We start from the raw sequence: 21,391 nt of genomic DNA, 5'->3' as shown, positions 1-21,391 counted from the left end.
AGGGACATTGGCACCATGTAAGACACCACACAATCACGGAAACCAAGCAGCCATGAGAGAAGACACCAGCACTGAGGAAGACCCTCCTGTAGTGCACCAGGGTCCATCTACAGAGAAGGCGTCTCCTCTCAGCCTATGAAGAGACAGCACCCTGACGGAGGCGGGACTTCTTGTTCCTGATCTGAATTTACATTGGCACAATCTCAGCTATCATGCCAATTAGAGATCTGAGCAAATGGTCTTTGAATATCACCAAGATTAGCATGACTTGTGCAACATCTCTTGCCCAATTTTCTCACATTTCTCACATTAGCCAGAGTAGCTACACTAAATGATGCATTGCCTGTAAAATGTAAATGAGTTAAGTTAAAAATCATGGAGGGAATTCATGCTCCATGATTTTAATTGCGGTGTTTAGAAAGGTCTTAACTGAGAAATGTATTATGCAGAAACAAAAGAATAATAAATCTGCTGGTTTCCTGTTATGGGTGCATATATCCCAGTTACACAACTCCAGTCTTACTCTCTTTCACCCTTGGGTTTTTTTGGTTGAAGACATCACAGTCATTTAAACAAACATTTAAACAAATGTTTAAAGCTTTTGGGATTTAGTTTCAAATGAGTAAAAAAGCATACATTAAAGCACAGAGGTTTTTTCTTAGTTTGTTCTAGCCCTTAAATGCAAGTTCTCTAAAAAAGATTTTTTAAATCATTTTTCTAACTAGTGGATCTAGAGCTCGAGTAAGTGTGAGTGATATTAACAAAATGTAATAATTGTTCTATTGTTTCCTCATTTATGGTCATGGAACAGATATGTTTGGATAAGGACACTCTCAGACAATTTTAGAGTATTGTAAAATATTTTGTAACAAGCATGTCCATGTCTTTCTTAAATGAAGCATCTTTACCCACTGATACTCTATCAGACCTCGCATGCTCCTGCCTCTGCATTAATAAACACACGAAAGGGGAGAAGTAAAACAACTATAACAATAATTATAATATCAATAGCAATATTTCAAAAATAAAAACACAAATATTTTCCCTGAGCTGCAGCAGGTACTGCAGCTTTGTGGGAAAAGAGTTCAAACGAAAGCCAGTTCTACAAAAAGAACAGCCACATACTGCCCTTTAGAAAGAAGAAACCTACCATCTACCACTGTACCTGCTACACAGATCAGCATTACCAAAACATTTTCCAACATTACATTTGTTTTCTTTTGGTATCAAATTATCTTACTTTCTTCACACTTGAGATGAGCTCCGACACTCATGAGTAAACCTTTAACATTCCTCAGTATTACAAAGGTGGACCTGGAGCACAGCAGGGTGTCTTTAGGACAGCAGGTGGACTTCTGTTGCTCATATATGGCACATAAACCACACAGCTTGACCTTACAGAATTTGCTATTGACTGTGCAAGCCTCAAACAACTTGTAAGGCTTCCAAACAGATGGCTCTCCTGACACCTTTTAGAGTCGCTAACCAGATCCTTCACAATAAAACAGTCAAGTTCTTTGGTTCCATTTGTGAGTTACTGTAAAAATGAAGTTCCCTTGAATCTGTTTTGTAAGGTAATCTTAGTAAATACGACCTCTACTGGCCCAAGATCTAACCACTTGTTATCCAATCACAGAGCACACACACTTATACATATATGCATACATACTCCACAATGTACATGTATAATACACACATGTGCATGTTTCTGTGCTTTGGTTAGTAGAATGTTACAAGGAATAAAGACTATGAATGTTAAAACAGGTTAAAAAAGGTATTTGGTTAAAGTATTAATAGTCTACTTATTTGGTCATTTTGAATCACAATAAGAGGACTCAACCGGTCCATTTCTGGTATCAACATAGAACATTTCAGTGAAAATATATCCCATTTTCTATTTTGGTTATTCTTTAAAAGTTAAATGGTATATTCAAACAAAAAATTATGTTTTCCATGTCACTCTAAGGAAGTCAGAGTGAGGATTTAATTGACCAAACAGCCAGTTCAGGCTTATTCAGGCCTCCTCATATTTTAAAGGCAGAAAACTGGTTTCAAGCTTTTTGGTTTAGTTCAGTTAAAGCACTTTATGACATTATGACTTCCCCTCAGAACAGGAACTGGAAAAAAAAACATCTCAACGGAGTAGGTTTCTCTATTAAAAGGTTATGGGTGAGAAAAAGAATAAACACCATTTAAATTTATACATCTTTGGGTACCATTAAGCATGGTTTTCATGTAAAAGCTATTTTTGGATATGCTCAGAATCTGGTGCCTTGCCCATTTCTGTTCAAAACAAGAGAATGTGAGACCACGTTCTCTCAGGGAGCTCAAAACATTCTCAACCATCACCTCACAGCACCTGCATGTTCCCATGGCAACTGATTTGGCATCTGAAGAGCTGACCTATTGGCTTGGCTTAAACAATCACTTCTTAAGCTTTGGGTCAGGTTTGGAAAACTCAGTGTCCTCTCCGACTGGCTGGATTTGAGATACATTCCCTCTCCTGATATTTGGTTGTGCAGTTTTTGGAGGGGAGACTCCATGGAAAAGCCATAAGATGTCTCCTTTCCCACATGCGAGCAGGTTAAAGGTAAACTGAGGTCCATACTTTCCATGAAGTCTTAATAAATTACAGTTGAGATAAAGCTGTCTACTTTGTCTCTTTATGTCTTCTTCTTTGGAGTTCAGTAATATTAGACAGGAGTCTTTTCTCAAATGTGGGATATGGCAGGATCCAGGTGTCTGTTTCTGAAGTATAACTGGTCCACAACTTTCCCATTGCCCTCCTGCTAATCTGCCTTGAGGCAACTTCAAAGGATGTTGATCCAGTGAGATGAGGTTGCTGAAGGCTGAATCTGAGTTGAAGGCAGCGTCAGTGGTGTACCAATCCAGGGTGTAGCTCTTCATGGCAGTAACCTGGTGGGCATTCTGAGTGCGGGTTCTGGAGGCGATGGGCGTGGGCACTGGCACCGGCACACAGGGGGGAGGTGGGGGGGGGGGGGGGGGGTTGCAGCCTGGAGCCTGGAAACTAGCACACAGTGATCAAACTCCACAGAAGGAGCAAGAGTTTCCCAGCTCACAGCATGATGCTCACTGAAAACGGATCCGACTCTGGGAAGTTTGATCAACACAGAACTGTTTTGTTTGTTTGCTTGTTTGTTTTTGAGGTAGGCTTGCTTAAACAGCAGCAGGCTAATATTAGCAACAATGGCTCAACCATTCTGAGGTAGCTATCTTTGGAAGTGTACAGCTTTTTGGGGAACGGGGGAGTGGGAACAGGTTTAATGAAGGGTTGAGCACTCATTTGCCTTCATGGTTCCTCCAGGTTGGCCAGCCTCGAGGCCAGTATGGTGAAGAATATAACAATCAATTCATTCAGACTCACACAACCACAAGGCAACGTGTATTTCTTGGCATTAGCGAGTTAAGGCGAAAGGCAGGAAAAAAACCTCTGCTCCATAACCATTCAAACTAAAACAAGAATATGACTAGTATTAATGTCACTAGCTTATTTGGCACAATATGTAGTTCAGTATTTTTCTGTCTGGGCTTGAACAGAGTCATTATTTGGCCCTAGCATATAAATATTGGGGGGGGGGGGGGGGGGGGGGGGGGATACTAATGACATCGTTTGTATAGTGCAATACTAGAATGTCTTATTATCAGTGGACACCATTGCTAGAAGAAATTTTGGTTTAAGGAGTCCTCTGATAATAAAACATAGTTATGTTTTGGCTTCTATCCCTCTATGTGCTTCAGAGCCATACATAGGTGTGTGGAAGTGAAATGAAGCTCATCTAAGCAGACTCTGTCACTCTGTCACTAACCTAAGCCTGTCATTCATTAAGTATTCTGGTGTGTTCGTGTAGTACGTCAGCAAACAGATCTTAAAGGTATTAAGCTTTGGTCCATAAGGGAATTAATAAAGGAAGAAAGAGGTCCGCTTGTCCTTCTCAGAAGCTGGATTTTGTTAGTGAATCACTTTGAGGCCTAGAGCAGGACCAATTAAGCCCTGACTCATCAATAGCAGCAGGTTTCTTTTATATGGAGGGAATATCTGAAGGAGGATTTAGTGGGCAGGCCAAGTGGAGAAACCACAGGGAGACAGAGTGCAGGGGTGGGGGACATGAAGCCAGTGCTAGCCAGTGCCCACGCCTGTGCCAGGCAGGCTGATGGCGTGCTGCTCTATGAGAACTTGACGCTGGGCTGGGCGAGTGTGGGCGTGACCCTGAGGGGGGGGGGGGGGGGGGGGGGGGAGCAGAAGCCAACATCACTGCAAGTCAGTTGGAGCAATCAATCACACGGCTGCCTGATCAGCTAAGTCCCCTGACTCTCACTGCACGTGAGCTGGTCTCTCCGCACGATGTACTATGATCCATCACTGTGTCGAAGCACTTCACCAAACCCTGTACAAATCTCCTTACTGACGGTTAATGCTAGGAGCTTTCGGCAAACGAAATTACAAGGCAGCTGCTCCGAATTTAAAAAACATTAATTTAAAAACATTTATTAACAACCCCCCCCCCCCCCCCCCATCCCCAGTTACAGCACAGACACAGTGGGTGACTCAGATGGATAAAAACATAAATATTTCTCCTCTGCTGGGGGACACACACCTGCTGCTCTGATCTTAATAATGGTCCATTTCTAAATGTGAGTCCTACCTGAGGCAGGAGCTCTATGGCCTGTGCTGGGTGTGTGACTCCATGTTTCGGAACACCATTGCTTGGACCATGGGGCCTGCCGTCCTCCACGCTAGGCACAGACCAGCTGTCCTGTGTCCCCTTTCTGCAGAGGAAACTGACAGAGAGCAGATCCAGCGCTCGGATCAGGCCACGGCACAGCAATCGGCAAAAAGGTCAAGGTTCAAATTTCTAAAATAGACAAAGGCAATCCGGGGCAAGCTTCAGAAGCCAGCTCACCTGCGGCGGTACCCAAACATGAGGAAGAGCACACAGAAGATGATACAGGCCATGCCAATGTGGATTCCCACCACTATACCCCCCAGAGAGCCCACACCAGCCCTGCAGTTACACTCGCTCGCCTCTCCTGAGAGAAACAAACACAACACAACCCCACACGTTTAAATATCCAGTACGTTAGATCTGTACAGAAATCAAAGCTGTCTTTGTGCATTTGCTGTGGGTCTACCTGCACTGGTCTTGGCACTGGTTCCATCTTCTGCCAGTGACACAAGTCTCTTGGAGCAATCACTCTCACCATTGCCATTGTAGGCCACCAGTTTAACTTCGTACACAGCACCAGCATCTAAGAAGTCATTGCAAACACATTAATCAAAGTGGTGTAATCCTTCATCCACCTTGCACATACCAGCTCTTCCAAATAGATATTTATTGAACGTGAGTCCCAGTTACACTATTGATCAGGTATGAGACTTGCTGTTTGATGCTGGGCTGTTTCAGCACTCTGGGTCTGTCTGTCTCTCTACTGATCCTGCTCTTACTGGGCCTGTTTGTATAATCATGTGCTTACGGCTCTGTTCTTTTTTGACTGGTCAAAATATAAAACTCCTATTTTCTTCCTTTTCCTGCTGTAGGGAAAACAACACACGCACTACTGTTTGATACACAGTACACACACTACTGTAGGATACACAGTACACACACACTACTATAGGATACACAATGTTGGTATACAATGATAAAACATGTATTGTAGTCCAACACACTGGGTTTGCACATGTAATAAAAAATGTATAAAAGTGTTAGGGTTAGTTAACTTTAACTCAACTCACCGCTATGTACATTACATGAACAAATGTACACATTACAATCATTTCTATATATATAGTCCTCCCATTTTGATCAGCCAAAAGTATTTGGACATTTGTCATTTGGACACTGGGGCTTACTTCACCATCTCTGTTTCATTTCAGTTGCTATGGTATAGAATACTGAGCCCAAACAAAACACTGTGTATTTATATTATTCCCACTGTAGTTCGACACACTACTAAACTCCACAAGTGCACTGTTTTAATACAATGTAGTGAGACAATATTAATAAAAGTATCTTTTAAAAGTTTTTATCTTTCAAAATGAATAATTATGTTGTTATAACCTCTGAATTTATAGATACAAATCAGCACTGAAAAATTGATAGACAAGTCACCGTTGCAGTCACTACTGCAGCACTGGCTCTAAATGAGATGAAGAAACACACATGGTTCACTTTCTGTGTGGTATAACACAATCACTCTCTCACTCAGCAAGGTGCAATGGTGACAAGATACAACTGAGCTCACCTTGCAATGCACACACACACACACACACATACTTAATAAGATGGACTCATACACCAATGCGCACTACTACACTCACCAAGATGTGAAACTGTGTGAGCATTAGTGTGGCAGGACATCTGAACCGGGCCCTGAAAGTCTCCGTGGGGGACCCTGCGGTAGGACAGCCGGAAGCCCTCGACTCTGCCCGGCTTGGTAGGCAGCTCCCACAGGACTTGCACTGATGTCTTGTTCACCACTTTAGTGAAGAAGGTAGGAGGAGTGGGCACTGGGAAACGAGAGAAGCAGTCGGTTTAGTATTGCAAAAACGCAGGATAACAGCAGATCGGTTGTGATTGAGAGACGGAGAGACTGAAGGACAGGGAGGTGGAGAAGGAGGTGGAGTGGACATTCCACCTGGACAGAGACATACATTCATGGAATGAAAGTGTTTTGAGACTTAATGGAACATGAAGTCGAACACTGGCCTAAAAAGCAATAAATTACCTCAGCAAAAGCCGGTAACTAGCAGTAGTGGTGTATGTGACTCTGTCCGAAGTACAGCTACTGTATGGTTACATACCGCCCCCTAGTGTTGTAGCAATGACAGTGCTGGACGCTTGGCTAGCCCCAAGTGGAGAGTATGCCTTCAGATAGATGGAGTATGTGGTGGCGGGCTCAAGGTTGGCGAGGTCATGCTGGTAGGTTGTCTTGCTGACAGCCTCTTGCAACTCTTTACTGTCAGGCTCTGTAATTGATCATTAGTCAAAAATTAAGATGAACATGAAAAAGTGGATACTTTTAATTTAAACTCATAAACACAATAAAAATGTAACATTTTTGTTATTATTTGCTGTGCTATTGTGTTTGTAAATGTTGTATGTATTTAATGTGGCTTAGATTCTCCAGAATTGCCTAAATGTATCTTTAAACAACTGTATTTAAACAACTCTTAATCTTAAAATCAGGGGAAAAATGAAATGCTTTCAACTTTCAATCATTATGAATATTAATTAAGGCAATGAAATCAACGTATCAGCTAGTGATGTGTAACAGCGATGTGTAGCAAAATCACTCGCCTCCAATTTTTCGGATGTGCAGCACGTAGCCGATGATGCTGTCGGTGACCTGGCCCGGGGGCTGGCTCCAGGATAGCTGCAGGGAGCTTTTGGACAGCGCTGTGGCCTTGAGAGCCTGGGGGGAGTCAGGCAGCTCCTTGGCCAGAGACACAGCCAGCCTGGCACTGGCCTGGTTGGTGCCCGCGCTGTTCTCAGCTATGCACTGGTAGATGGCCTCGTCCTCGGGTGTGATGCGCGTTACTGCCAGTGTACTGAAGGACACAGACAGCAGCAAATGAGAAACATTTATGCAAACCATGACACCATTTTAGTATTGACTCTGAGGTTATTATTAAGGTTACATTTTTTTGATACTTTGAAAATGGGAAGTTATTCTGTTATTTTTCACTGAGTTAAAATGTATGTTGTGTGATATTTTGAAATTGGTCTTAGTCATTTCATAAAGAAATCAGTAAGACAATGTTTTGGCAACTCGCTTCCTAACATGGGGGTTGAAAATCAAGTAGAAATACAAGTGGACACTGACATCTAGTGGTGCAATGTAGGAATTGATTTTAAATTCCAAAAAAGGAAATAAGCGATTTGTCAAAGCAATTTAATTTTTTGTCGCAATAGATAAAAAGAATAAAACGTACAACTGCAACATTATTACAATCTTTAAAAATTCGAGTAAATAAAGGCTATGTGGTCAAAAATCACTAACATTTCTCAGTGCTCTCTCAATTGTTCTAACAATAAGCCCATATGCACCTGTTGTTGTTGGTGAGCTTGACATTGTCTCCAGGTGTGAGGATCTTCCCGTTCTTCAGCCAGATAAGGTGAGGCTCAGGGGCTCCTTGAGCTACACAAGTGAACACAGCGCTGCCCCCTACTGGTTTGGACACAGACTGCGGCCATTGCAGGAACTCGGGAGGAGCTGCACAGAGAAACATGGGGGAGAGGGAAAAAAGAAACAACAATTAGGACATAAAATTAGAACTGGTTTCAGCCCTAGATGTCACCTTTAAGGGAGAGTTCAACACTACACACAAAAGAACACTGACTAATGGCGTTATGTGCTTTTACATTTTAGAGTTCAGCAAACAATAACGTGATTAAAATACACGCCACTTCAATGAAAGACAGCAAGATATGAACAACAAACATGACAATAGCTAATACTCTACTGATCACATCAAGCAGGTGCCCTTTAAACACACACAGGTCTGAAATGTTAGATCTTGAACTTAAACCCCTGTGTTTTAACCCTGGTCGATGAGCCTGAGTGACCCCCGAGGCCCCTCCCCCTGCACGGTTGGACAGATGTGGGTTCACCGTTCCACACGACACCCTTTCAGTGCCTTCACAATGGCCATGCATATATGTAGAGCACTCCAGCACCCCGCCCCACGCATCTCATTGACCTATTGACACAGACCAAGACCACACCTCCCAGCAGCAGACCCCCAACACCCTCCATGCACAGGACAGGGTCTGGGAGGGGGGAGGGGTCCACGGAGGTGTGACAGGTCAAGGGTCAAAGGGAAGCCTATTTCAATGAAAGAATCATTCATCAATTGAAGTCATGGTTGCTGAGGGTAGCACAGCTTTCTCTGCCAATGGGACTCCATTTTATAAAAAAATAAAATAAGCAAAAATACAATACATTTCAGCTGCACCTATAAACACCCTGCAGGCTAATGGATTGGCTGTGTGCCTGCCCTGATTGTTTTGATAGGGGCTGAATGAGTGACTGGGCTTTTCAGTCTCCCCAATTGAATATTCAGATGTTTGATGAGATAAAGGACTGCATGACTCGATTCCAACAATGCATCACGCATTAACGTCTCTGTTTAAAGTCTTCACACCAGACATTTAAAGTAGAGCATCTGAATGAAGACACTGTTTAGAGCTGGCTGAAGCAGGGGTGTGGGTAGTGAGGTAGTGAGGTAGTGAGGTAGTGAGGTATGCATGATGAGGCTATTGTGGGTAAAAATAGGATGGGGTACCCCATATAAGACCTCAGGAGCAGGGAGAGACCAGCCGTATGACCAAGACCGAAGCTAGCGTGAGTAGACAAGGCTGAATCTAGCGTGAGTAGACCTGTCAAGTGTCCCAGTCATCACAGCGTGTTAACATCAACATACTACTGACACTGCTGATGGTGTTTATAATATATTGTCTGCTACACGTGTTGTCCATTTCATGTGTGCCATTTCAGCTGGTGCCTTCTTGCCACAGTGGAAGAAAACACAGCTCCAGTGTGAAGACACGGGAGCCGGCCGCCTGAGTGCTCTATGGGGGATTACTGATAAGCTGCCTCCTCACAGCTGAGACCTAACCGACAGCTCCAGTGTCCGTTCACATCATGGTATTGATCTGTTATGCTGTGAACAGAATCCCACACCTGACCTTTAGCCTGAACAGGAGGTCGTTTCTTGTGCAATTCTGTCTTTTGTTATTAAGTCTTATGGCATAAATGAGTATTGTCTTGTCTAAGGAGACTTTGGCAGAAGAAAAACATATATCTAGTTTCTGAACGTTTTGTGGAAGAGGGTAAAATGTGGGAAAGAAGCAAATGTAAGACGTCTGTGCTGCCTGATAGAACACCAGTATGATGGCTTATTCCAGGTCCTACTATTTGAGACAAATGGAACCAGTAAAAGGTACCATTAGTCAAAAAAATGTTCCCACTGATTCTGCAAAAACCCCCTCTGGATATGTGGCAGCTGTGAGATCTGCATGTTAAAGCCCTTCAACCATTCCACTCTCATTTTTCATATGAAAATTTTCACCCAAATAGGAAGAGATAAAGGGGGTGGGGGGTCACCTAAACACAAAGCCACACACCCCCCTCCTTGAACTTCAGCTCCCTCTCTGATCACCAGCTGTGACGAGAACAACCGAGCCCACTGCCAGGGTGGATGGTGTGGGGGCAGGGCCACAGAAGGACCCTCACCCGTTCTCATTTGGGAGTCATAATTTCTGCCAGACTCCACCCCTCTCTGCCTCATTGGTTGTCTGTCAGGCAAGACTCCACCCCTACCTCACCTCTTCGACCGCTTTCCTAAGTAGCCACTAGGTCAGTGTCAAAGGTGAGAAATGAGAGAAATGACAGGTCAAAGGTTAGAGGTCATAGTTCTTCACACATGCACACACACACAAACACACATTTTTGTTATGACTGTCCACCTCACTTCTGTCTCTCCTCAATTATACACGTCTGACTAGAAACAAATGGGTGAAATACAGTGGGAGGTTGTGTGAAAGAGTAGACCTCTTCAGCCTTCCCACACACACACACACACATGCATATACATCCACAGGATAAGAGGATAACAGTTGTCATTATCCTGACAATGAACTTCACTGGAATCTCTCACTTTAAAGTACCTAAAATGGAGTGCTTAAAAAAGCAATGCCTGATGGGCATTTATAATTAATTTACAAATTCTGGAAGTAAAATGCAACTCCAGGTCATCAGACAAAAAGTCCCTTCAGAAGTAGGCTCTTATTTTGAAGTATGTTTATTCAGTTCCTTGATGTGATCCACTGGCTGGGGTGGATCACACAGCCCTGCACATCGTTCTGGCCTAATGGGGCTTTTAGGGAAGGTTGGGCACTGGATATTCCCATTTTGGTGAAAAACCGTAAACTCTTTGTTCCTCTGTTACCCAAAAAGTAAATCAATAAATTAATGAATATATTAAAGATTACCTCCCCCCAAAAGGCTGCACTGCCAAACCCTTTGTGTAAGACTGATAGGGGAGAGTATTGATTGATCAGGTTAAGTATGGACACTTGGGAGAAAATACAGCTGGGTTCAGGGATTTCACAAGCACAAAATGGTTTAAGAATACAGCCATGAGCTCATTCAGCACAGTGCTGTGTGTTCATTCAGTACAGTGCTGTGTTCATTCAGCACAGTGCTGTGTTCATTCTGTACGTGCTGGGAGTCACACTCCCCCCAAACTACTGTCAAATATGATAAATATGACAAGAGGTGCTTTGATTATAATACTCGTGTTTTATCGCTGTTTACTAGCATTGACCAGGACAGCAGATGAACGTGTTCAAAGGTGACTGACTACTGGCTATTTCAAAGTCTGGTTCACAAGCTTTAGGCAGCTACACTTCCCTTAGCACCAGGACTACAACATTATTGTTGTTGTAAGATGGTAGCTTGAACACAGCTAACATCTTACAGAAATGGAGAATGTGAGTCATTTATAAAATACTAATTTATACTTCTGCCTCAGAAAATGAAATATAACAGGTCTATGTTAACAGTCTATATTAAACATAACATCTTCCGTGACCATTAATGGCCATGTGTTATGGTCCATATTGAAACGGAGGCCAGATACCCTGAAGACATCCAATTAGAGAGGGCAACGCCATAGAGAAACACAAGCAGGCTAGGTCCAGAGACAGTAGGAAGGTGATAGATGAGCAGTGTCACTATCAGGCAAGGAGGGGGTGGCTCCTAATGGCAGACTCCATTACCCACGCTGCACCCCTCCTCCCTCGTGTCCAGCTGGACAGTACCTTCAGTACTTAATTACAAAAAATGCTAGTCAAGCATCTCACACCATTAGAGTAAAGGAGAAGAGTTTAAAGACCCCTTTGGCCCTTTGTGGCCAAAGGCAAAGGGGAGGGAGAGAGAGAGCCAACATATTGACATCTCATGTGCACCTGACCAATCAGCTTCCAGCAGTCATGTTCAAGTCCAGTTCAGGTTTATGCAATGGCATCACAGCAGCCAAGGTTTTGTTGTCCTCATTAGCTTATTAGTTACACACAGTTTCCTTCATAGTTATGCACACAATCAGTCACTGTCATGTGCATCTGTGTGGCTATCTCAGACCTCCATGTTCTGCTCCTACTGATTTTCCACCGTCTCTTCATCAAGGAGTCAGGTGTGTTGACAAAGTGGCCAACCAGTTACATGAATCATTTAATCAGCCACAAGGGATTACTAAACACCGACCTGGATTTGGATTTGAGTTCTAGATTTGAATACCACTGTTGTAGTTTACGAGCAGGAGTAGCTGTGACTATCAGGATGCACTTCTGATATATCACATTTCATGGTTTTAGGCGAATAACTAAAATGGATTATACTCCCACTACAGTGCTGCTGGTGAGGCTTACCCTGAACTACCAGTCTGCCCAGGGCGGTACGTCTCATCCTGGTACCGGGGCGGTTGGCAGCACACACGTACACTCCCGAGTGCTGCAGGGACACATCCGAGATCATCAGGTTCCCTGTTCCCAGGACCTGAATGCCTTCCACACCTATGGACCTTCCATCTGAAGATACAAATGCACAGACAATGGGGTGAATGGAGAAGATGAGCAAGACGAGGCACAACGGTTGCCCATAAGAACAACAGCGTCTGAGGCTGAGCGCACACTGATGATGTCACACACTAATGATGTCAGCACACTCTGATGACATCAGAGCACACAATGATGATGTCACACTGATGATGGCAGATGACATCAGAGGAACATTAGGTGATTCTAACCCAGTCTACTCCAGGACACAATGGGCCTAGGGTTCCCCGTGGCAATGCACTCCAGAATGGCTGTCTGATGGACATTGATGGTGAGGTTCTGGGGGCCAGACAGGATGAACGGCTCCTTGTAGGTGCGTGGAGCTCCACCTGTCAGGAAAAACAAAGTTAAAAAATAAAGATATTAACCATAATGGCTGAAACAAGAATAGCATCTAGCAGAGGTATGCATGACAGCTGCTGAGTGCGCTTTAATGTTTATAAAATAAAAGAACATGCAACTTTGTTTCATTTCAAATAGAAGCAGCAACGGACCAGTGACGTTGAGCTGAGCATCGTGACTGTAGCGAGTGTTGGCGATATTGGTGGCTACACAACGGTACAGTCCAGCATCTGACCTCTTGGTCCCTGTGATCTGCAGGATGCCCATTGGGAGAAGAGTGTACCTGGAAGAAGGGATGGTGGGGGAGAGTGAAACCAGATGATCAGAGTATTGCTTAGACTGCAGTGGGCCACGGTCCAGGGAACAGGAGCGGTGACCCTCTATATTACCTCTCATCTGACGTGCCGATGGCAACATGATCTCTCTCCCAGGTGATGCTCGCCTCGGGAATCCCGTTCACCTGGCACTGGAAACGTGCCACGCCCCCCTCCTCTACGCTCATGGACTGGGGGTGGGTGTGAAACTTTGGAAGGGCTGTGTGGAGCAGACAGACATCAGGTGAGCGTGTCACTGGAGGCAGTGATGACAGAACCACATGATACATGATGACACCCTTCTGAACCACTAAAGTGCTTTATTTATATTTAACCTAATGTGCATCAGGTTCCCTGAGGCATTTGAAACTAAACCACACATTTTTTTTTATTCCTGAAGGTTTTTTTTACATCTCATGTTGATTATTTTCAGATATAGTAAACACTTCTGGATGCTTGAATGTATGTGATTATGCAGGAAAAGGGAAGATATGCTAAGAACACAGAGGGACGACCAAATTACTGCACATTAGCATAATCAATAAAGGGGTGTGAGCAATGGGGGGCTCCAAATGAGACAGCATTGCCATGGAAACCATGTGCCTTCAGGGAGAAGTACATAGTCACAGCTATAATTCTGCTGGATTACCCACAAACCACCTGGTTTGGCTGAACCGAACAGAAGAAGATAAGCCCCAAACGCATTTAGCTGGTGAAAATGTTTCCTCTTTGGCTTGTCGGTATTTATTAACGTCCATACTGCGTTTAAGCAAATGTGAAATTTTGAGATGCTGGTGTGTCCTGAAGGCCCACTGAGGCCCGCGGTGCTGTGTACTGGACTCCCTGAGTGTAAAGGAGAGGGCAGGTACTCACACGCCAGCTGCACTCGGGCCTTGCGGCTGACCAACATGCCGTAGCGGTTCTGCGCGGCACAGTGGTACTCGCCCGCGTCCGTGGCGTCTCCCTCTCGCCTCTTCTGGAAGCTGGAGATCAGGAGGGTGCCGTTGGACTGCACTTTGACCCGGGCGCCCGCCCCGACGGACACCGCCTCTCCGTTCTTCAGCCACGTCACCGCAATGGGCCCCTCGCCCTCCACCAGGCAGTGCAGCATGAGCGGCTTCTCCCGCACCGCAATCACGTCGGCGGGCTGGAGCAGGAAGGCCAGCTCGGCGCCGCTACACACACCTGGACGGGAAAGGCAGGAAACACCCATGAGCACAGCTGGAGTGAGGAGGACAGATTTGTGCCAACGAACATGACCATTCAATAATATATTAGGCCTGAGGTTTTATGATGACCAGTGTATATCATCATCAGCATTATTATTTACTGATGCACATGACCTTATGGAAGGCACCAATGAACTAAATGAAAGAGTATAAATTTCTTATATTCCTAAAATCCTCCTTTTGACTTATACAAAGGCAAATAAAATCTACACCAGCTCCAAGAGTAAACCTTTCAGATTCCACAGTGCACTTTAGGCCGTCCTCTGGATTGTTTTAGAGTCTGACCATCCCCTTCAACTCTGTATCGCCAGGCCAAACCTGCCTATAACAATAGGGCCAAATGCTGTGTAGCCACTGAGCCCAAAAAAAAGTCTTGGACAAAAGCAGATACCGGGTGCAAAGAGTGCGATGGTTATGAGGTCATGAGGTCAAGTTAGGGGAGCCACTTCTGCGTAAACCCACCCCGGTGACAATAGCACTGTGACAACTCTTTTTCTAGTTCCAGGAGAAAAAAAACCCAATCAAGCACCAGGAGCCATCAGTTCCTCTCTCAGATTGGGCCATCTGCCCCCTACTTATGCAGACCCCCACCCATCCACTCCCCCACCCACACCCCACTTTCTTTTCACACTGACTCGGAGGTGACTTTCCCATGCCACTGGCTCACCCCGGTCTTCTTCGTGTCAGACCTTAAGCCACGGCTGTTTCGCCCATTTTTCTTTCCTTTTCATTGGGATTGTCCCCAGACTCCTGTCTCCCCTTATGGCCCAGACCGACCCTAGGAGATGACCAGTGCTTCTGCCCCAGCTGTTGTTGGGGGAGACCACCAGTCTGCTCCTGAACTTGCACTAGAGATCGTGGAGTAGAGATCTGCTGTATCTGTCATATGGACACAACCCATAATGCACTTCACTCACACCCCAGCCCTTACATATGGAACCTTCAGTTCTCCACATGCTTTGGTGGAGTTCTCAGCCAACACAACACTTGCTTCTGATGCTGACTGAACCACAACGGCTTCGTCCAGTAACACTTTAGGGTCCTGGAACTAACCATATGACTTATGTGCAATTATTTCCAACGTGTAGACAGATTTACCAGCACATCAGGTCTTTCAGACTGTAGCATCAGGCTGTATCACAGACAGATTACACATGATATTAAAAGAGGTCAGACAGCAGTCACAGAGCATCAAATCTGAAGGGGACATTCACCCTTCACTCCCCTTATGAGAGTGTATCACACCCAGGACATGCAGAGGGGGAAGAGCTTGGCTCAGTCCTGTCCCTTACGAGGGTCTGCTGCCTCCTGAACCATCATCCCAGCTCTGAGATGATGATATAATTCAGTGGTCCCTTGTTATGAAGGGAGGATACAGCAGGAATCAACCAATACATATAAACCCAGGATGCTACATCAAGACTTTCTGAAGTAGGAGTTCATGCATAGAGTGCCTAATCATACATCTATTTCATATACCATACACCAAGTTGTGATCTTCTGTTTTCAACTGTGGATGTTATTTTATGTTTATTTTATGTATTGAATGTCTGGTCATTTTAACCTTACTAGGCAAATATGTGCAATAGTTTCCTGAGTATCCCAAGACTTATGAATGGGGCACTACCACGTCATAAAGCCAAAAGGCAGCCGGGACACTTTGGCAGCACGTGTTGTAAAGATAACGTAAGGGATGTTTTGACTTTAAGGCCTTTGAAGTCACTCCAGATGTATTCCTTATGCTAATAGAGCACGTCACCATTCATAAGTGCAGAGCAGGAATGATTGAGTTTTCAAGTCTGCACATAAGCATGTTTTCAGTCATAGCTGAAGGTTAGTCAAAAACTGAGCTTTGGGTTTTTTTGTTGTGGGGTATCCGGAGCAGCAGGGTCCCTCCACCCATCCCCGCCCCTCAGGTTGTGACCTGAGGCCCTAAAAGGTCATGAGAGAGTTGGCTATGGGTGGATGGTCAGGGTGGGGGTCTGTGACGAACAGCCTGTGTTTGGGCACCACAGCCCATCTCCAACCCCCGTCATTCCATTGTCATCACTTGGGGTTGGCCCTGAACTTCACAGCTATTGTGGTGGACAGACCTTGCACTAAGCTTCTCCAGCTCCCAGCCAAAGGCTGTGAAAAAGCCCTGGTCACCCAGGTTAAGGCAAACATAAGCAAATCCTTTTGGCTCTTTAAAAAATGTCGTCTTGATCCAACTGTGTTTTTGTGAGGCAGTTTGTGAAAGTAAAACCATTTGGATGTTAAAAAAAAAAAAAAAACAAACAAACAAACAAAAAACAACTTGAGTTAGAAGATGAACTTGAAAAAAGTCATGTTACTTTATCATGTTATTTTAGTTGCATTTCATTTATCATATTTTACACTGTGTATACATATCAAACCTTCCAGGATGTCTTCTTCATTAAAAGAAGACAAGACTGGCAACATCTTGCCCTTCTGAAATTTGAAGTTTCAGACCAGTATTTTTTGTAACATACATAATTAGATTATGAACTAATCTCACGGCATGTTGAACACATCTCAAAGACTACGTTTGAGCTTCAGTGCTCAGATATGCAGAGCTGATAGTCAAATTTTTTAAAGCTTATTATAATTTCTTTATGTCCCCACCACCCCGCCCCCAACAAAACAAAAGAAGATTTGTGAGTCATTCAAACATGGCCCCTGCTTACAAAATGTGTTACAAGCCTTTGAGCAGAACTCCAAATGCATATGCACATTCACAGATTCCTTTCCCTTCTCGTCCATTATGTTGATGACTGTGGCAGGGGCAGCAACGCAAACAATGGCTGAATACCAACACTGGGGGAGGAATTGTAAAGGAGCGAGGAGGACAAGGGCCGGGGAGAACTCCGGGGAACGAGGTGGCCCGGGTCTCCGTCTTTTGTCTCAGTAATGGGAGTTAAACTATGCCTAGCTCTGACTGCCACAAGACCCTAAACAGCACGCTGCCCAAACGTTTCTTCGCTGATGGTTAGGGAGGCCACACAGGTCTTTTGTTTAAGAACGGATTGTCATTAGCTGGCATATGTCAAGTTCAAAGTCATGCAAACACCCCACCATTAGCAGTTGAATTAGAAAACAAACACGCGTCTTGTTTGTCCCGTCCCTCTGACTGAGAGCAATTACTGATGTGTATTGTCTCCAGCCAACGCTTGTGTTCCTGCTTTTTACAAATGGGCGTTGTTTCAATTCTGACTGCAAACCAACAATATAATTAACATAGTATATATAACTGAAAAAACAATATCTATTTCCTATCTTTATCCTTTTAATTAATTAGCATCTAAGTATTGTAAAAATGCCTTCCTTGATTGGATTGTGTTGGATGGTCAACACTCTTTTCAAACACCAAACCTTCAACTTGGATCAATAAGCAATATTGTCCAATAGGAGGGGGAGAGCACACATGATTTTGGCCTGTAGTCTTTAATTACTAGGGTGATATGACCTGGTTTTCCGTTAAGCCATGATCCCATTAAATAGAGCCCAGTTCTCCCCACGGAACAACATACCATGTTTATACCCACATACCCACTTATTAGTAGATGCTGAATTAAAAGTAGTCGGACCCAGACCTTGAGTAGATGCCTGGATCCATTACTATAGAACTCTAAATGTGCCATTTCTCACTCTTTTAGAGTTGATTATTTATGTGACTCACGTGTTTTGTATCTCAACATCTCCTACATCATTAAACAAAACTACACTTTGGTGCTACCAAGAGGTTATGTAGAATCAAATACCCATCGAGGGGCCGAGTGGGGCTTTGTGAGAAGTGTGGAGATGTGTTCTACATTTTACTACACTCTCAGCTTTTCATCAACAAAGAGAAACTGTGTTGTTTTTATGAAAACAACGAATACGAAAGAGCTTACTGTGGACAGGGAAAACAGCCTAATGGGGCAGTATTAAGTAAACATGATCACTCACAGCCTCTGTGGTGGTCTGTCGATAAAGCCCCGTAGGACTTGGGTTTGTTCAGGGGGGCTTGATCACTGCAGGCTGCAGCTCATCACTAAACTCTGTCACTCTTTACAAAAACAACAAGGGCTTCCCAGCACAACCTAAGAAGAGCCTAACACAGGCTTAGCCAGCCCAACACAGGCTAAGCCAGCCCAACACAGGCTAAGCCAGCCCAACAGCTAACGGTCCCCCTTCGTGGGGTTCGGTTGACACAAGTTCTGAACACTGATCATTACTAACAGCAGCACTTTCTCTGACAAAGATATATTTTCTTTAGTGGTATAATTAAATATTTTAAAGACCTGAACACCTGTCTAAAGCTTCTTGAAGGGTGTTATTTAACACTATAAACCTTATGGCATCCCTGTCCATAAATGCTTAAATGTAATTATGTGAATGTAAATGTAATGACTAAAGTAATTGCGTGAAATTTTAACAACCATTCTTCACTGCATTAACTTCTTAATAATGTGCATTAATATATTAGGGAAGTGACATTTATTAGCTATTTTGTGAAATATTTTTTAGTAGCTTAAATCAAAGTGGACAACATATATGATACCTTCAGACTGACAAACTTGAACTAAAGTGTGCTAAGTTTTTCAATCTGAAGGTATCATATATATATATATATATATATATATATATATATATATATATATATATATATATATATATATATATATACGACTCCTATATGTAAATGAAACTTTGCTTCGGACAGTCAAGTTAACTATACAAATAGTGACATTGACTTTTAAATCCTCTAATCAAGAAGATGTAATTAAAACACAACCACTATAAACAAAATTCTAGTTTAGCTCTAGGCCTATGAGGTATACTTCTCACAGGTGTTCTTAGAAGAAAGAGATTTAAGAATGGATTAGCAGCATGAAATCGTGCTGTGATATGCCCAATATGTCAGGCTCATAATGGTACCTTCAGCAGGGGAGAGCCCTGAAGGATTACTTTAAGCCAAGCAGAGATAGAGACATCGCCCACCCATCTCTGCTGCAGAGTGCACAGGCCTGTCTCAGTCCCACTGTGGCCTTATGGATTATCTATAGGGGTGTCTTGTCTGAATTACAGGGATCCAGGTTGTCTGCTGGAGGTTTTAGGTACACCCGGCAGAAGTGCAGGGGTGTGTGTGTGTGTGTGTGTGTGTGTGTGTGTGTGTGTGTGTGTGTGTGTGTGTGTGTGTGCGTTGAGTGGCCGAAGTCATCAGCAGCTGTGGGGGGTTACCCTAACACACGTGCACACTCGCACGCATGTGCACGCCCAGGGCTTTAATGAGGTTTCAGTCTCAACCGGGTTCTCCAAAGGGGTGTCTCCTAGTGTTATGGAGATGAGGGTGCGAGGGTCAGGTCACAGGGGGCAGGGAGAACTGGCCACCATTGTCTCTATGGGACTTTTTTTTTTTGCGCCCTTCCTTGGACTGACCAGGCGGGGAATCCCAAAGGTTAATGTAGCCCAAGGTCGTTGTAGTATCCCCACCATAAGATCATGGATCTCCCTCCTCCTCCCTGGGACTCACCACGTCCTTCTGTTCAACTGCCACAGCACCCTGTTTATTTATGCTCATGGGGGGCGAATTTGCACTACCCAGATTTAGAGAAATAAACGCGCATTTGAAAATAAACTCTTTAATCACATGTCTAGTCTAATATAACTGAACTGCCTCTGGAATAAACATTCTTCATTTGAAAACATATCATTTAAGCATATTGTATACAGACAATCCTCGAATCATTATTTAAAATCTAAGCCTTGTTATCAGTATCAGATATTATTTTTGTATAAGTGATCTATTCTAATTTAATTGCTATATTTTTCCCCTATATTTGTCGACTATTTCAAATGTTCCTGATGCATTTCTGTCCACATTAGACCACCATTTATTCATCATGTAGATGAATACTAACGTGTTACAACCTGTTCAAACTGTCCAAACTCAGCGTGTTATGTTATAATTTGCTTGCACAGCACACAACAACCGAGAATATGTAAAACAAATACAAAACAAGTTTACAGCATACATCATACATCTTTAGGTCTAACTCCACTGTTATCTGACACAGAGTATCTCAGATAAAACATAACAAGCAAACAAAAAAACAACTGACTTTTCATAATGGTCGATTAATTATGTGTCCTGTAACCTTAACCTACACGAAAATTGATCTGAGAAAACTGTCAAAACAGTGAGTTTCACTTTAAATGGGACTTTTCTGCAGATATGATCTTGCTAATAGACTATACAGCTCTAAGTGCAGTCTTGGACGTTAGAATCACAGTGATCCATCGTTAAGAAGTTTCAACTATTAGTCAACTATTAGCTCCAATTTGCTGTAAATCATATTTACATGAAAGTAAAAGTAAATCATACTCACATGAAAAGAAAAATACCAGCAAAACGACCAATAGAATCCGTGGCTTCATTTTTATGCGTAAATCCAGTTAAAGTGGAAAATAATCTTTGGCTTTGAAAATGTGTGAAAAGTTATTTCGACCGTGTTTCGGGCTAATTTTGATGTAACCGTCCGCTTAGATAAAATGTATCAAGTTACACCGTTTTTAACTTAAGAAAACATTTCTACACCGGTGTAGGACGCTTTGCCAAGCGGACGCTGGCGGAGGCTGCTGGTTACAATAGTCCTTTGGCGAAAGGATGAGCGGTCAGTGGTTATTGTGCGTGTCTTCTCGTCTCCGCTGTCATCCGCGCCAGTGAACGGACACCGATACAACAGCGTTGGGCAGCGTTGACAGGTTGGTGTGCGCTCAGCCAATCACAGAGCGAGGCGCCCCTCCGCAGGCTGGTGCAACTAGCTTTAGGCATCATTGATGTTCATTTCAGGAAATCGACACTATTGAGCAGGACCAGAATAAA

General features: G+C 43.6%; 1 protein-coding gene across 1 annotated transcript; it reads right to left on the bottom strand.

The window, feature by feature from the left end:
• Nucleotides 1-3,719: 3,719 nt before the first annotated feature.
• On the bottom strand, nucleotides 3,720-20,943 carry LOC143516230 (immunoglobulin superfamily DCC subclass member 3). The gene is made up of 14 exons (XM_077007792.1): nucleotides 20,895-20,943; nucleotides 14,168-14,479; nucleotides 13,370-13,514; nucleotides 13,133-13,263; nucleotides 12,830-12,967; nucleotides 12,453-12,611; nucleotides 8,070-8,235; nucleotides 7,320-7,570; nucleotides 6,824-6,988; nucleotides 6,341-6,529; nucleotides 5,152-5,268; nucleotides 4,923-5,049; nucleotides 4,665-4,800; nucleotides 3,720-4,228 (listed from the first exon to the last, which is right to left on the bottom strand). The coding sequence occupies exons 1-14, from the start codon at nucleotides 20,941-20,943 to the stop codon at nucleotides 4,139-4,141; spliced, it is 2,175 nt and encodes a 724-aa protein (XP_076863907.1). The 3' UTR covers nucleotides 3,720-4,138.
• Nucleotides 20,944-21,391: the final 448 nt, after the last annotated feature.

Source organism: Brachyhypopomus gauderio, chromosome 6 (assembly GCF_052324685.1).
Source record: "Brachyhypopomus gauderio isolate BG-103 chromosome 6, BGAUD_0.2, whole genome shotgun sequence".
Taxonomy (NCBI): Eukaryota; Metazoa; Chordata; class Actinopteri; order Gymnotiformes; family Hypopomidae; genus Brachyhypopomus; species Brachyhypopomus gauderio.
This window is presented reverse-complemented; position numbering and strand designations above follow the sequence as displayed.

Bases quoted from the DNA above. Each gene is read 5' to 3' on its own strand.
- LOC143516230 (XM_077007792.1), bottom strand. From the start codon at position 20,943: ATGAAGCCACGGATTCTATTGGTCGTTTTGCTGGTATTTTTCTTTTCA. The intron at 8,236-12,452 runs GTAAGCCTCACC...TTCTCTGTGCAG, and splicing joins GGGCAGACTGGTAGTTCAGG to CTCCTCCCGAGTTCCTGCAA. The intron at 4,801-4,922 runs GTGAGCTGGCTT...GCTCTCTGTCAG, and splicing joins ATGTTTGGGTACCGCCGCAG to TTTCCTCTGCAGAAAGGGGA.